At 43.9% G+C, this 14,397-nt stretch overlaps 1 protein-coding gene across 5 annotated transcripts in view; it reads left to right on the top strand.

The window, feature by feature from the left end:
* The first annotated feature begins 4,309 nt into the window (after window positions 1-4,309).
* The window catches only part of KIAA1549L (KIAA1549 like), a 243,476-nt gene continuing 233,388 nt past the window's right edge, over window positions 4,310-14,397 (top strand). For 4 of the 5 annotated variants that reach the window (XM_060261492.1, XM_060261494.1, XM_060261490.1 and 1 more), the window contains exon 1: window positions 4,311-4,647. In XM_060261492.1, coding sequence (XP_060117475.1) covers window positions 4,425-4,647 — 223 coding nt within the window. In that variant the 5' untranslated portion in view covers window positions 4,311-4,424. Of the gene's footprint in view, window positions 4,648-14,397 lie in introns of all 5 variants that reach the window. The other variant, XM_060261489.1, reaches the window with a different exon arrangement.

Consider the following 14,397-nt stretch of genomic DNA (forward strand, 5'->3'; position numbering starts at 1 on the left):
TCTATGCTGCATTCCCATTTGTTAAATAAATAAGCTGAATAATTTTAGGCATAAAATCTGTTCCCCTGATAAAGTTGCCAGCTCTGGGTAGGGAAATAACTGGAGATTTTAGGAGTGGAGCCTGAATAGGGCAGGGTTTGGGAAGGGGAGACCTTAACTGAGGTATAATGTCATAGAGTGGCCATTTTCTTCAGGATAATGCATCTCTGCTATCTGAAGATCAGCTGTAATCTCTGGTGATCTCCAGCCACCACCCAAGAGAATATAAGAGAAGCTGTGCTGGAACAGGCCAATGGTCTGTCCAGTTCAACACTCTGTGACGCACAGTGGCCAAAACCCAGGTATCATCAGGAGGGCCATCAGAGGGGCCAGAACTCCAGCAACTCACCAACTGTGGCCCACCCATGTACCAAGAATACAGAGCATGCCCAGACAAAGTTTGGTGATGTCTCTCCTTTTCCTAGGCAGAGGCTACAAGGAGGGGGGGAGGTGATGGAAAGCTGAAATCAGAGGAGTGGACCAAAGAAAGAATATAGGGTTGCCAACTCCAGGTTAGGAAATTCCTGGAGATTTGAGGGGTGGAGCCTAGAGAGGGTGGGATTTGAGCAGGGGTGGGACCTCAGAAAGGTACAAAGACTCCATCCTGTAAACCAGCCACTTTCCACTGGGGAACCATTGTTGCCAATTTCCAGCTGAGATGAAGAAAGAAAGGCATGCAGCCCCTGCATAACAAGATCTCAAAAACCTGATGCCTCATCTGAAGAAGTGTGCTTAGAACACATTAAAGCTTACATTCTAAATAAAACTTTGTTGGTCTTAAAGGTGAAACTTGACTCCTACTTTGTTCTAAGATCTCAAACATGTTTTACAAAAAACCTCAGTCTTATTTACTACAGTCATATATATGTATCTTGAATATAAAATGGAATTCACATATGAGGAATGGGTAACCTGAATAATGAACAAATAAACTTTACAAAAGGGAACCAGTCCTGTATTTAGCAGGTGTCCTCTGTTCCAAATTAAATGCAAAGATGCACATCACCAGAAGTGTCAGTTTCACAGTTCATTGTTAAGTCCACAAAGTCCAGGCTCAGCTTATGAATTGTACTGGTTTCCAACCTCATTTCATTGGCACGTTATCAAAACTTGACAGATAATAGAAATAATTCTTCAACAGATCATTTCTCCAAGTACTGCAACCTTCCACATGGAGATAGAATTCTATAGACGAATGTCTTAAAAATTCATAGATCCAAGTGGGCAGCCATGTTGGTCTGAAGCAGTAGAACAAAGCAGGAGAAGTTGCACCTTTAAGACCAATATAAATATAAAATACAGCTATATTTTAGCTGTATTGACCTACTCAAATAAGGGATATTGGCTATTTATCTCATTACATATACTAAACCCATCTTCCACTATATTTTAATGCATTTTTCTTCTAATGGCAAACTATATGTATGTTAAATGTTAAAAGATAAATTAGTTGGATGGGAAAAATTTTTGAGAAAGAAATGCCCTCATTTTGGCCCAGGCTTATAAACAATAGAGTGATTAGCAGATATTCTCATATTTTGACATGTTACTGTTATATTGGTTTCTGACGCTCATGCTACCCAGATCAAAGGTTTGCTCAATTTATTAGTTTTACTATTCTGTCATTGGATTTTAAATCTGTACTATTTTGCATTCCAAACCACTGCTTACCAGCTGTATGAAGCTCTGCTCATTGTACCTGATTCCTCATCTGAAGAAGTGTGCATGCACACATGAAAACTTACATTCTGAATAAAACTTTGTTGGTCTTAAAAGTGCAACTTGACTCCTACTTTATAAATATTCATATTATGATATATGTATATATGAATGTCAAATATTTACTTAGAGGTATTGAATTAGGCCATGGAATTAGCTGCATTTTTGTAGATCTTTGTAATAATAACCAGCAGTCTCTTTAAATTAGCATTGGAAAGTACTATAGATGGGTAAAGGATGGCAAATGCTAAGGCATACTCCATTTCAGCCATAAAGTGGGTGTATCACATCTATTGAATGGCACAGACTGGAGCTTTTACAGCCAACATAGATTTATGTTTTTAAAAGGTTGCATGCCATGTTAGCAGCTGCATTGTGATTCTCTGTAATATGATACAACATGTGTAGATAACGTCTCTTTAAATCAGTACTACATCCTTCTGGGGTCGGTAAAATGAGTACTCAGCTTGCTGGGGGTAAAGTGTAGATGACTGGGGAAGACAATTGGGAAAAAATGTTAAAGGTAGTCCCCTGTGCAAGCACCAGTCGTTTCCGACTCTGGGGTGACGTCACATCACGATGTTTTCACGGCAGACTTTTTACGGGGTGGTTTGACAAACCACCCTATAAAAAGTCTGCCATGAAAATGTTATGATGTGACATCACCCCAGAGTTGGAAACAACTGGTGCTTCTACAAGGGACTACCTTTACCTTTGCAGGTGTTTGCAATTCTGATTCTTTTTGTTAAAAACAGTGGGTGTTAGCAACTGCTAGGGAGAAGCAATTCCAGCTACTAAGTGTTTTTACTATGTCTACAGAATGAATATAGACTGGAGCTTCCATAGCCAACATATATTCATGACTGTGATGGGTGAGTGTGTGTTTTCAGACACTGTGTATTTATGTTTGATTTTTTTACTTTACCTCATGCAAGGATTTCTATGCAGCTGCAGGTGGAGCCTAAAAGTTGAAGAAGGTGTCTTCACCTAAACCAGTCCTGAGCTGCTTCTTTTGGCTGCAGCGTCCTTTCCTTTGTTATTCAAATTTGTGATCCACTCCAAGACAATTTTGAAATAGTATTTGGACTGTGCACTGATATTGTTTATGGACATTAATTTTATGGACAGTGCCTATATGTCAGTCACATTTATTTTCTTTATTACAATATACCAGAGTTTGGATACAGAAATTGTTGTCATAATTGTTCCTTATTGACATACTGTTATTGTGCTACACAGTTTTCCATTGCAGACTTCCAAGGAATGCTAAAGTCAAGTTGTGGAAGAAGCAATGGCAAACCATCATCATTCCTCTGTGGAGGCTGTCATTCCATGCCCAGATGACTGATTCCAGTCCTGGGAGCTGTCATTCCATTCTTGGGGCTATTGTTCCAGGTCCAGAGCAGTGACCCAGGAGCCATCATTCCACGGGGGTGGGGGCTGTCAGTCCAGAATCAGAGTACTGATCCCAGTTTTAGTGACCATCATTCCACTTGGCAGGCTTTCATTCCAGTCCCAGAACAATTAGGCTACTTCCAATACTTATGCTGCTCCCAGGAATCATCCTTCCACTCTACGGCCTGCCATTCCAGGCCCAGAACAGTTTATCTGGTCCCAGGGATCATCACCCCACCCTGGGATTGTTATTCCAGGCCCAGAGCAGATTTCTCTAAACCACTTCCACATTTTAATTGCAATTTTTCTGTCTTGTAATGTATTTCAGTGGAGCCCACGCAAGTCAGTTAGCAATCCCAGCTCCCATTATAGCCAATGAGCCTTCAGGCACATCCCCTTGTTCCCAGTGAGCATTCTTGTCATGCCTTGAGCACTTTGTATATTCCACACAATGGTGAACAGAATACCTTTAGGATCCATGTAAAGGTACAGTGTGCTGGAAAGTCACAACCAACTCATGACAACACCATGAAGTTCCACCTCTGGGGTTTTGGAGGAAAAAATAGGAGAGTTGGTTTGCTATTGGCTTTGGCTGCACAGCAGCCTCAGTCTCCCTTGCTGCTCTCTTATATAAGTACCACCAGGGCTGCTTAGCTTCCTAGCTCATAGTCTGAGTTATTAGAACTGCTACCAAGATCAATGGGCAGTCTCTATAGCAAAAGGGCAGTGCCCTTCTCACCGGGATGCAACGGCTCTGAAGGTCTCTCTCCCTGCCCTTGCTCAGCGCGGGCTCATTGAGCCCAGAAGAAGGCCCTTTTGCCTCAGAAGCGTCACTGTCTCGGCATCTCGAAAGCGGGAAGGGGGCGGAGGGTTGCTATGTGATTCCTTTGTCGATGAAGCGCTCTTGCAACGCTGCAATCCCCATCGCAGCTCCAGAGCGAGTGAAGGACTCGTCAGGCATGCCGGCCGGAGAGGAAGGAAAGGAGGTCCTCGGCGTCTGCCTGGCAAAGTCGTCTCCCGCGCTAGGAGGCTACTGACGAGGCGGCGGGCAGGGCCAGCAGCGGGTGGCTCAGACAAGAAGCTCCTGCTTAACAGCCTTTACACCGGCCGCTGTGAAGCCGTAGCAGCATTGGCGGGAGCTCGCCCCCTGCAGGAGGAGGAGGAGGAGCAGGCGGCGGTGCCTGAGGAGCCATGGGCAGCCGAGAGCCCCGAGGCATCGTCGGGCAGGCGCCGGTCCACGACAGGGATGTGTGAGCCCAGCCGCCCCACAAATGGCTCTCTGCGAGGAGGCAGCGGGGACGGCTGTCCAGAGGCTTGAGCCTCTCGTGCGCCTGCGGGGACTGCTTGCGGCAGGCTCTCGCTTGCGCTGCTGGCGCCTGCTATGTCCTGATCCAAGAAGCGCCGAGGCAGCGGCGGGTCGAGGGCCCCTCTCCAAAGCTGTCATGCTCCTTGGGGTGCTCTTCGTGTTTTGCCAGCGGGTCCAAGCGGAGCAAGGTAAGCCCGGCGCCCTTAGCCCCGTGCAGGATATTTTGGAGAGGAATTGCTGGGAGGGAAGAGCTAGACGAGGGTGCCTTGGCTGCGAGCCGCCGCAGTCCCCGTGACGGGAGATCAGTGCCTCTCCCGAAAAGGAACGCGGCGGCATCTTTCTCTAGAGAACAGCTTGGTGTTGGTATTCGCTTGGCTTGCAGCGGAAAACGTGTAGCTGGTGCCAGACCCGGCTCGGTTCCTTTTCTTTTATTCCGTGAAAGGGACAAGGACCCTAACCACAGTGCAGAGGTGCCATCTTCTCGAGGTTCCTCTCTTCCCTCTTCCCCCTCTTCAATATAATTTAAACATAAGTGGCAGCCTTCTGCACAATAGCTGTGCCTGACTGCAATGCACAAATATTATTTGCATGCCCATGGGATTTTTAAAAAAAGACGTTTGCCAATTTTGCAAGATTTTAACAGAGGGATATTGGTTATTTCCTGTAGCCTTGTTTGCCCTGACTGGTGAATTATAAAATATAACAAATTGGGGCCCATTTTCTTCTGGGGTTTTAAGTGGCCTACAGGGCAAGTGTTCCTCTATGTCTTGTTGATGAGCGTTTATATGCTGTAGTCTGGATTTTACCTTGCACAGATTTGTCTTGCAAGATGCTTTCCTTAGTACAATCACTTTCAAGGGGGAATGATAAGAGTATGGAAATGAACATTATCCTCATATCAGTACCATAGGAACATCTGAGATAATTGTTTAGCTGTTAGCCTTCAAAAATGGATTGAAAACTGTTCATGTGCTTTTTTCTGTTTTCTGCAGTAGACAGGTTGACTTCAGAATAAGAATTGCTGCATACAATTAAGTGGCATATAAAAACCACCAATAAATATAAATCTGCTACTGGCACAGTTCCATGAGGCTTTTCCTTGTACAACAAATACATAGGGATGTCTTGGTTAATAGTTTACGAAAGCACTACCCAAACCACTTTATTTAGAGTGCATTCAATGGGGTCATGAACAAGCCCATTTTTAAAACTTGTTTTCTTTGAACATGTAATATCACATATGGCTTTTAAAATTCCCTTCCATTTCCATTGCAGTTTGTCATGTTTCTTTTGTGGTATCTGTCAAGAACAAAGAAGTATAAAGTGCCTGGAACTAGTTTCACAATTATTTGAATTCTGGTCATTGTGTTTTTAAATGAATAACTCACCAGTTGTACCAGGAAGGGATTGTTTTCCTTTTCCTTGTGTCTGTGATGATAAGGGTGGCCAACATTATGGATGAGATATCAGATAGGGTGAGCAGGTGTTTAAAAATGTGTGGCCTTGCTTTATATTGGAAGGATGGACTGATAGAAATTCCTTGCTCGAAACTCTACTTAGGTTTTGAATACTGCATATGGGGCTGAATTTTTTTTCTTGTACTTCAAGCTGATTGACCCTCCCTTTTCCCTCTATATTCTTGCTAACATTTGTCATGGCTTCTGCTTGTTAGAGCCATCTGTCTTTGGTTTATTCCTTGCCTTACAACCACTTCCACCATTCTCTAGCATGGTTCACCTTTTCTCTCTTGTTCACTGCTTGTGACATGACTTGTAACCCACCATTAGCCCGCTTGTGGGGAGGGTGAGTGGGAGAAAAATCAAAATAAATAAATGCTGAACTCTCATGTAGAGCAATACCACAACAATTCACTTTGAATTCCATTGGCATTTCTTCTGTGCTTGTCCAATTCAAATCATTAGCTGTGATTGGTTTTAATTCCTGCTTAATTTTCTGTGGATATCATTAAGTGATAGTCTTCATTTATTGTATGGGTTAATCTGTCTTTAAAAAAACCCTCATGATATTGGAGTAACACATATTGCCTTCCATCTGGAAACAGGTAATGGTTGGAGATCTGCCTTCAGTCTGTTCATATGATTCCGTAAGGAAGCTACAGTAAGGAAATCTGTTTATGGAGGTTACTTTGGCTAATAAATTTCCCTTGTGAGGCTGGGATGAATATTTTTGATATGCACATCTTATTTAAACCAATGGACTGTACCATGAGGACATAAAAGAAGCCATGTTGGATCAGGCCAATGGCCCATCCAGTCCAACACTCTGTATCACACAGTGGTCAAAATTTTTTTTATATATATATACACACTGTGGCTAATAGCCACTGATGGACCTCTGCTCCATATTTTTATCTAACCCCCTCTTGAATCTGGCTATGCTTGTAGCCGCCACCACCTCCTGTGGCAGTGAATTCCACATGTTAATCACCCTTTGGGTGAAGAAGTACCTCCTTTTATCCGTTCTAACCCGACTGCTCAGCAATTTCATTGAATGCCCACGAGTTCTTGTATTGTGAGAAAGGGAGAAAAGTACTTCTTTCTCTACCTTCTCCATCCCATGCATAATCTTGTAAACCTCTATTATGTCACCCCGCAGTTGACGTTTCTCCAAGCTAAAGAGCCTCAAGCGTTTTAACCTTTCTTCATAGGGAAAGTGTTCCAAACCTTTAATCATTCTAGTTGCCCTTTTCTGCACTTTTTCCAATGCTATAATATTCTTTTTGAGGTGCGGTGACCAGAATTGCACACAGTATTCCAAATGAGACCGCGCCATCGATTTATACAGGGGCATTATGATACTGGCTGATTTGTTTTAAATTCCCTTCCTAATAATTTCCAGCATAGCGTTGACCTTTTTTATTGCAATCACACACTGTCTTGACACTTTCAGTGAGTTATCTACCACGACCCCAAGATCTCTCTCTTGGTCAGTCTCTGCCAGTTCACACCCCATCAGCTTGTATTTGTAGCTGAGATTCTTGGCCCCAATGTGCATCACTTTGCACTTGGCCACATTGAACATCATCTGCCACGCTGACGCCCACTCACCCAGCCTCAACAGATCCCTTTGGAGTTCCTCACAATCCTCTCTGGTTCTTACCACCCTGAACAATTTAGTGTCATCTGCAAACTTGGCCACTTCATTTGTCAACTCCAAATCATTTATAAACAAGTTAAAGAGCATGGGACCCAATACTGAGCCCTGCGGCACTCCACTGCTTACCGTCCTCCACTGCGAAGACTGCCCATTTATACTCAGCTTCCTATTAATTAGCCAGTTTTTGATCCACAAGAGGACCTGTCCTTTTACTCCATGACTCTCGAGCCTTTGATGAGGAACTTTATCAAAAGCTTTCTGGAAGTCAAGGTAAACAATATCTATCGGGTCACCTTTGTCCACATGTTTGTTCACCCACTCAAAGAAATGTAACAGGTTAGTGAGGCAAGATCTTCCCTTATAGAACCCATGCTGAGTCTTCCTCAATAACTCGTGTTCATCAATGTGCCTACTCATTCTGTCCTTGATAATAATTTCTACCAACTTTCCCGGTATTGAAGTCAGACTGACTGGCCTGTAGTTACCTGGATCTCCTCTGGAACCCTTTTTAAAGATGGGAGTGACATTTGCTACCTTCCAGTCCTCAAGAATGGAGGCAGATTTCAATGAAAGATTACATATTTTTGTCAAAAGATCCACAAGTTCAACTTTGAGTTCTTTCAGAACTCTTGGATGTATGCCATCCGGACCTGGTGACTTATTAGTTTTTAATTCGTCTATCAGTTGTAGGACCTCCTCTCTTGTCACCTCAATCTGACTCAGGTCTTTCAACATCCCTTTCAGTAATTCATATCACAAGTATGAGAATGGATTCCATGGAACTTTAACAGAGAATGTGTCCTCCTTATTGTTTTGTTAGTAAGATAGCATTTTTTAAACAAATATATACTTTGCAGAGGTCTATCAAGATTTGGTCTCTTGTTATCTGTAATGAAAAGGAGTGATTAAGGTACAATGGAATATGTTGCTTTTAAAAGTACAAAACAGAGGTCAGCAGGCATGATTAAAAATGGAATTTTTTTCCAGTATAAAGATTACAAGATAAGCAACCAAGACTTATATAACAAACAAGGAAAAAGGAAAGGTCCCCTGTGCAAGCACCAGTTGTTTCTGACTCTGGGGTGACATTGCTTTCACAACGTTTTCACAGCAGACTTTTTATGGGGTGGTCTGCCATTGCCTTCCCCAGTCATCTACACTTTCCCCCCAGCAAGCTGGGTACTCAATTTACTGACCTCAGAAGGATGGAAGGGTGAGTCAACCTCAAGCCGGCTACCTGAAAACCCAGCTGCCACTGGGGATCGAACTCAGGTTGTGAGCAGAGCTTAGGACTGCAATACTGCAGCTTTAACACTCTGCACCATGGGGCTCTTATAACAAACAAATGGAAGCATAAGATATCTATGTTCTTAGTGTTTAGAAAAGAGTAACAAGTGTTACCAGAAAACAAAGATTAATAATGCAAAAGTTAGGGGGGAAAAGTAACTTGGTGAAGTATCCTTGAAAGAAGCTCATTACCAAATACTGGTCCTTTGTTCATTTTTAAGTTAACAGAGGTAACTAGATTCTTTCAAACTGCATTCCAATGAATTGCTAAAAAGCCAGTTTAAAGCACACTATTATAAAGGTGACTAGCTCGTTCTTTGATTCCTGTGTAATCTGATGGTTTACTGAACGAAGTGGCTGCATTGTTAGAAAAATTTCCTGTTTGTAAGAGTTTGTGCACAAGATTTCCACAGAATGCTTGTTTTAGTGTGCTTGGATTTTCATCAAGCAGATTTGTGGTTTAGCAATGACTGTTTTAACAGCATTTATCTGAAACTGCAATAGACACATTAGACACATGAAATATCTTGGCTTCTGTAAAATGAAAGAAACCTAATTTGTAAGAATGAGCCCTACCTTCCCCACAGCAAAAGCTAAAACAATAACATTTACATTGTTCTGAAACTAAATAATTGAACTTTTGCTAGTGATGGGTGGGCTAGGAAGTCATGTATATACGAACTACACATCTTATAGTCCAATGAGGCTTAATAATTAGTTAACATTTCTAGATGGAGAAAAGAATTAGTGCCAGGCTACATGATACACCCTGACTCAACATGTGTTGGGTTACAGGCTTGCAGACTGACATATGTAGGGAGGAACTCATCCTAAAAAGTGTCCAGTCATTTGGCACTGCAAGGGAGCTCTATGGAGGGGTGGGGGGAGGAGCTTCTAGTTTCCCTCCAACCACACTTCCATCAGCAGAAAAGGAGCCATGGAGGGCCTTTTTGCCCCTTTTCTCTGGCTCCATGTATCCTTCCTAGGGCACTTCGGACACATGTTTGCCCTTACAAGCATGCATTTACAATCTCAAAGTGGGAATGGCTGAGTATGTATGATTTGAAATGGAGAATTATTACATAGAATAGAGTTGAGTATCCAACAGCCACTTTTCTGTCCATGGGTTACTCTCTAGAAAAACTACTTTTCCTTATAAGTAACAGCCTTTGAAAAAAACATGCAGGAATTTACAAGTTCTAGCTGGGACTGGTAGCTAACAAGCCTCGGTCTTTTCACTTCTTAGTCCACAGAGGTGGAGTAAGTCAAGTGCATCCCTTTGTACTTACAGCACAACAAAAGGAAGTGTGATGGGCAGTGTGTATATTTGCAGCAGCTCCCCTCAGGTTACATTGTGTTATCACATGTGCTGCCTTTTATGTGTATCCTTAGACATGTGTGGACTCTATAACTTGGGTTTGGGGCACTCACCCAGAACCACAACCAGTTTGAAGGAATTAGCTCAGTGTCAGGGGAAACTTTCTTCCTACTCCCACTGGCCTATTAGGAGGAGCCAAATGTGTGGTAGTTTGGAAGGAAGCTTAAAGTGCCTCTAATTGGCTATCAATAACCATGAGGCAATCAAATCATTTCCAGATCAGGATCTAGAGAGGAAATATAGGGGTACAGAAATGGAAGTAGTATAAGATAATAATGGTGTAACTGTTGTGCTCAGAAGGATGTGTATATGAAGAGCTGCATGAGAGGACAGAAACAGAAAATGAAAGAGATTTTTGTAGGGTTGTCAGATTATCCCAGGCCACTGGGTGGGGAATGTGGCAGCAGGATTACCAGCTCCAGGTTGTGAACTCCTGGAGATTTGGAGGGGAGAACAGGGACCTCAGTGGGATACAATGCTATGCAGTCCACCTTCCAAAGCATCCATTTTCTCCAGGGGAACTAATCTCTGTTGTCTGGAGATGGGCTGTAATCCTGGGGAAACCACCTAGAAGTTATACAGGAAGCCAAATTACGCACTGCACACAAAACCATGTAATCAGTGGTCCATAAATGTAGTCACCAGGATGCTGGGGGCAACCAGAAACTTAAATTCTGACAACTAGCAAAGCCTCTAGTACATGTCAGCAACACAGGAGACAATGTTTACCTCTTGTGCTTGGAGCAGATATAAGCCAGAAATGAAAGGAAAGGAAAGGTCCCCTGTGCAAGCACCAGTCATTTTTTGACTCTGGGGTGGCGTCGCATCACAACGTTTTCACAGCAGACTTTTTTATGGGGTGGTTTGCCATTGCCTTCCCCAGTCATCTACACTTTCCTCCCAGCAAGCCAGAGGAAAGAATAGGGTTGCCAAATCCAACCCCAGAAATATCTGGGGATTTTGGGGGTGGAGCCAGGAGACTTTGGGGGTGGAGCCAGGAGACACTGGGGTGGAGCTAGGGGTAGGGTTGCCAAGTCGAATTCAAGAAATATCTGGGGGCTTTGGGGGTGAAGCCAGGAGACTTTGGGGGTGGAGCCGGGAGCGAGGTTACAACAAGCATCATTGAACTCCAAAGGGAGTTCTGGCCATCACATTTAAAGGGACCGCACACCTTTTCAATGCCTTCCCTCCATCCCTCCATTGGAAATAATGAAGGACGGAGCCACCTTCTTTGGGGGCTCATAGAACTGGACCCCCTGGTCCAATCCTTTTGAAACTTTGAGGGTCTTTCCAGGAGCGGCATCGGATGCTATGCTGCAAATTTGGGTCCTCATCTTAAAACAACAGCCCCCACCCCACCCAGAGCACCTGATGCCTGCAGATCAGTTCTCCATTATACCCTATGGGAATCGGTCTCCATAGGGAATAAAGTGCCCAGCGGCCATTTCCCCCCCTCCCCGCTTTCTGATGGCCCTGAGGCGGGAGGAGGGCCTCCAAACCGGGGGATGCCCTGTCCCCACCTGGAGACTGGCAACCCGATGAGGACGAGACAGCGGAAGGAGGGATCTTAGAATCATAGAGTTGGAAGGGACCTCCAGGGTCATCTAGTCCAACCCCCTGCACAATGCAGGAAACTCACAAATTCCCCCTAAATTCACAGGATCTTCATTGCTGTCAGATGGCCATCTAGCCTCTGTTTAAAAACGTCCAAGGAAGGAGAGCCCACCACCTCCGGAGGAAGCCTGTTCCACTGAGGGTGGGGGCAAAGTGCTCGGAGCTCTCAGGGAGGGAAAGTGGCTGAGTGACAGAATCTGCTGAGGCAGTCATTCAGTCAGTTGGTGTCTGACAGAGTTGGTGCCTGTCAGAAGTCTGTCAGTGTTGGAGCCTGACAGAGACTGAGTGGGTCAGTTCGTGCCTGACCGAGGCTGAGGGGGCAGCTGATCCTGTGAAGGAGCTTGAGACAGTGACGGGAAAGTTTTCCAGAGGCTGCAAGCTCGACAAAACCAGCCAAGAGGGCTGTGTGTGTGAGGAACCAGTGTGAGTCAGTCAAGACCAAAACGGTCACAGACACCTGTATACACCTCTGGAGATCTAGTGAGGTGGTTGAGGGAGCGGATGTGGGTCTGAGACACCAGAAGAGCTAGGAGCAGAGACTCTAGTCGAGGGGTGAGACTTGGCACATCATTCCCAAGAGGCCAGACCTTTGCTAGAGGTGGAGAGTGTGTATTATAGGAACTGTGAACTGAAACAACTGAGCAACGTGTTAGCCTGTGTAAATATCTCCCATATCCCCAGTTTAAAGACTTTGTGTTATAATAAATCTGTGGTTTGAGTTAAAGTTCTCGAGAGCCTATAGTTTTGGGAAAAACTACAAAGCTGCTGTGGTCCCCTACGAAGAGAATTCTATTTCCATCAAATAACAAAGTAAAATACCCCGAAGAGACTGAGTAAAAGAGATCCAGTGAGGCCGTGAGGTGGGCGCTGCTATATAGATATAATTCTAATCACATATACAACACCAGCATCAGGATCTTCTCCAATGAGTGATCCCTGCTCATCTGGTGGCCAAAGTATTTATAATATAGTGAGTTTAACGCAAGGAAGAGGTGAGGTGGTAGTGATTATAGCTCTTTATTTCAGTATAGCATAGTATAGAGCTGCACTCTAAGACTAAGTAACTGGGGCCACTTTAAGGTTCCCACGCTAGCATGGCATTGGATCATTCAAACCAGCAAGGGGCCCATGATTGGAGCAGAGCAACAGGTATTTGGATCCTGCTGCCCATTGTTCCTGAGTCTCCAAGCTCAGTCCTTACGGCTCCAATGAGCCAGGCAGGGACACCCATAATAGTCTTCACTTTGGTCTGCATACACAGCAGTATTTGAGCTGTAACTTCAGCATCTGACCATCCAGGGAACAATCAGGGTTGATTTCCTTTAGGACTGACTGATTTGATCTTGCATTCCAAGGGACTCTCAAGAGTCTTCTCCAGCACCACATCTCAATAGCATCTATTCTTTTGCACTCAACTTTCCTTATGGTCCAACTCTCACAACCATACATTCAGGGGTGGAATTCTAGCAGGAGCTCCTTTGCATATAGGCCATACACCCCTGATGTAGCCAATCCTCCACGAGCTTACAGGTCTCTTTTTTGTAAGCTTTTGGAGGGGTGTGTGGCCTAATATGCAAAGGAACTCCTGCTAGAATTCCACCCCTGCATACATTACTGTGGGAATACCATTGCTTTGACTATATGGACTTTTGTTGGCAGGGTGATGTCTCTACTTTTTATTATACCGCCCAGGCTTGCCATAGCTGTCCTCCCAAGGAGCAAACATCTTTTAATTTAATGGCTACAGTCACCATCTGCAGTGATCTTGGATCCCAGGAATGTGAAGTCTGTCACTACTTCCATGTCTTCCTCTTTTATTTGTCAAGGAGTGATGGGGCTGGATGTCATGATCTTAGTTTTTTTGATGTTGAGTTTCAAGCCTACTTTTGCAGTCTCCTTTTTCACCCTCAACAAGAGGTTCTTTAGGTCCTCTTCACTTTCTGCCGTTAGAGTGGTGTCATCTGCATATCTGAGGTTGATGTTTTTCCCAGCAATCTTAATTCTGGTTTGTGTTTAATTCAGGCCGGCATTCCGCATGATGTACTCTGAACATAAATTAAATAAATAGGGTGGCAATATACATCCTTGTTGAACTCCTTTTTCTAAACCAATCAGTTGTTCCATATCCTGTTCTGACAGTTGCTTCTTGACCCTTATACAAGTTTCTCAGTAGACATGTGAGATGGTCTGGTACTCCCATCTCTTTGAGGACTTGCCGCAGTTCGTTGTGATCCAAAATGTAAAACAATTAAACCACTCCATTTCAGAGCAGAAGACAGAATTAGTAGAATTACCGACCATTCCAAGCTGAAACTAATAGCTCATGAAGATGACATCAAACATCAGTAGTCCCAGCTGAAGATGGAATATTGCAGCAATGTTTGTTTGAATCTTCACCATCACCAATATATCTAATCTCAACAGCGCCACATCTTTGGATACTTCAGTCGGGAGAATGGAGTATCTATGAACAGGCAAGTCAGATCTTTCTGCAAACTTGTCAAAATTTGCAGCAAAATCTGAAAATATACATTGGAGGATT

The sequence above is a fragment of the Heteronotia binoei genome, chromosome 21 (genome assembly GCF_032191835.1).
Source record: "Heteronotia binoei isolate CCM8104 ecotype False Entrance Well chromosome 21, APGP_CSIRO_Hbin_v1, whole genome shotgun sequence".
NCBI lineage: Eukaryota > Metazoa > Chordata > Lepidosauria > Squamata > Gekkonidae > Heteronotia > Heteronotia binoei.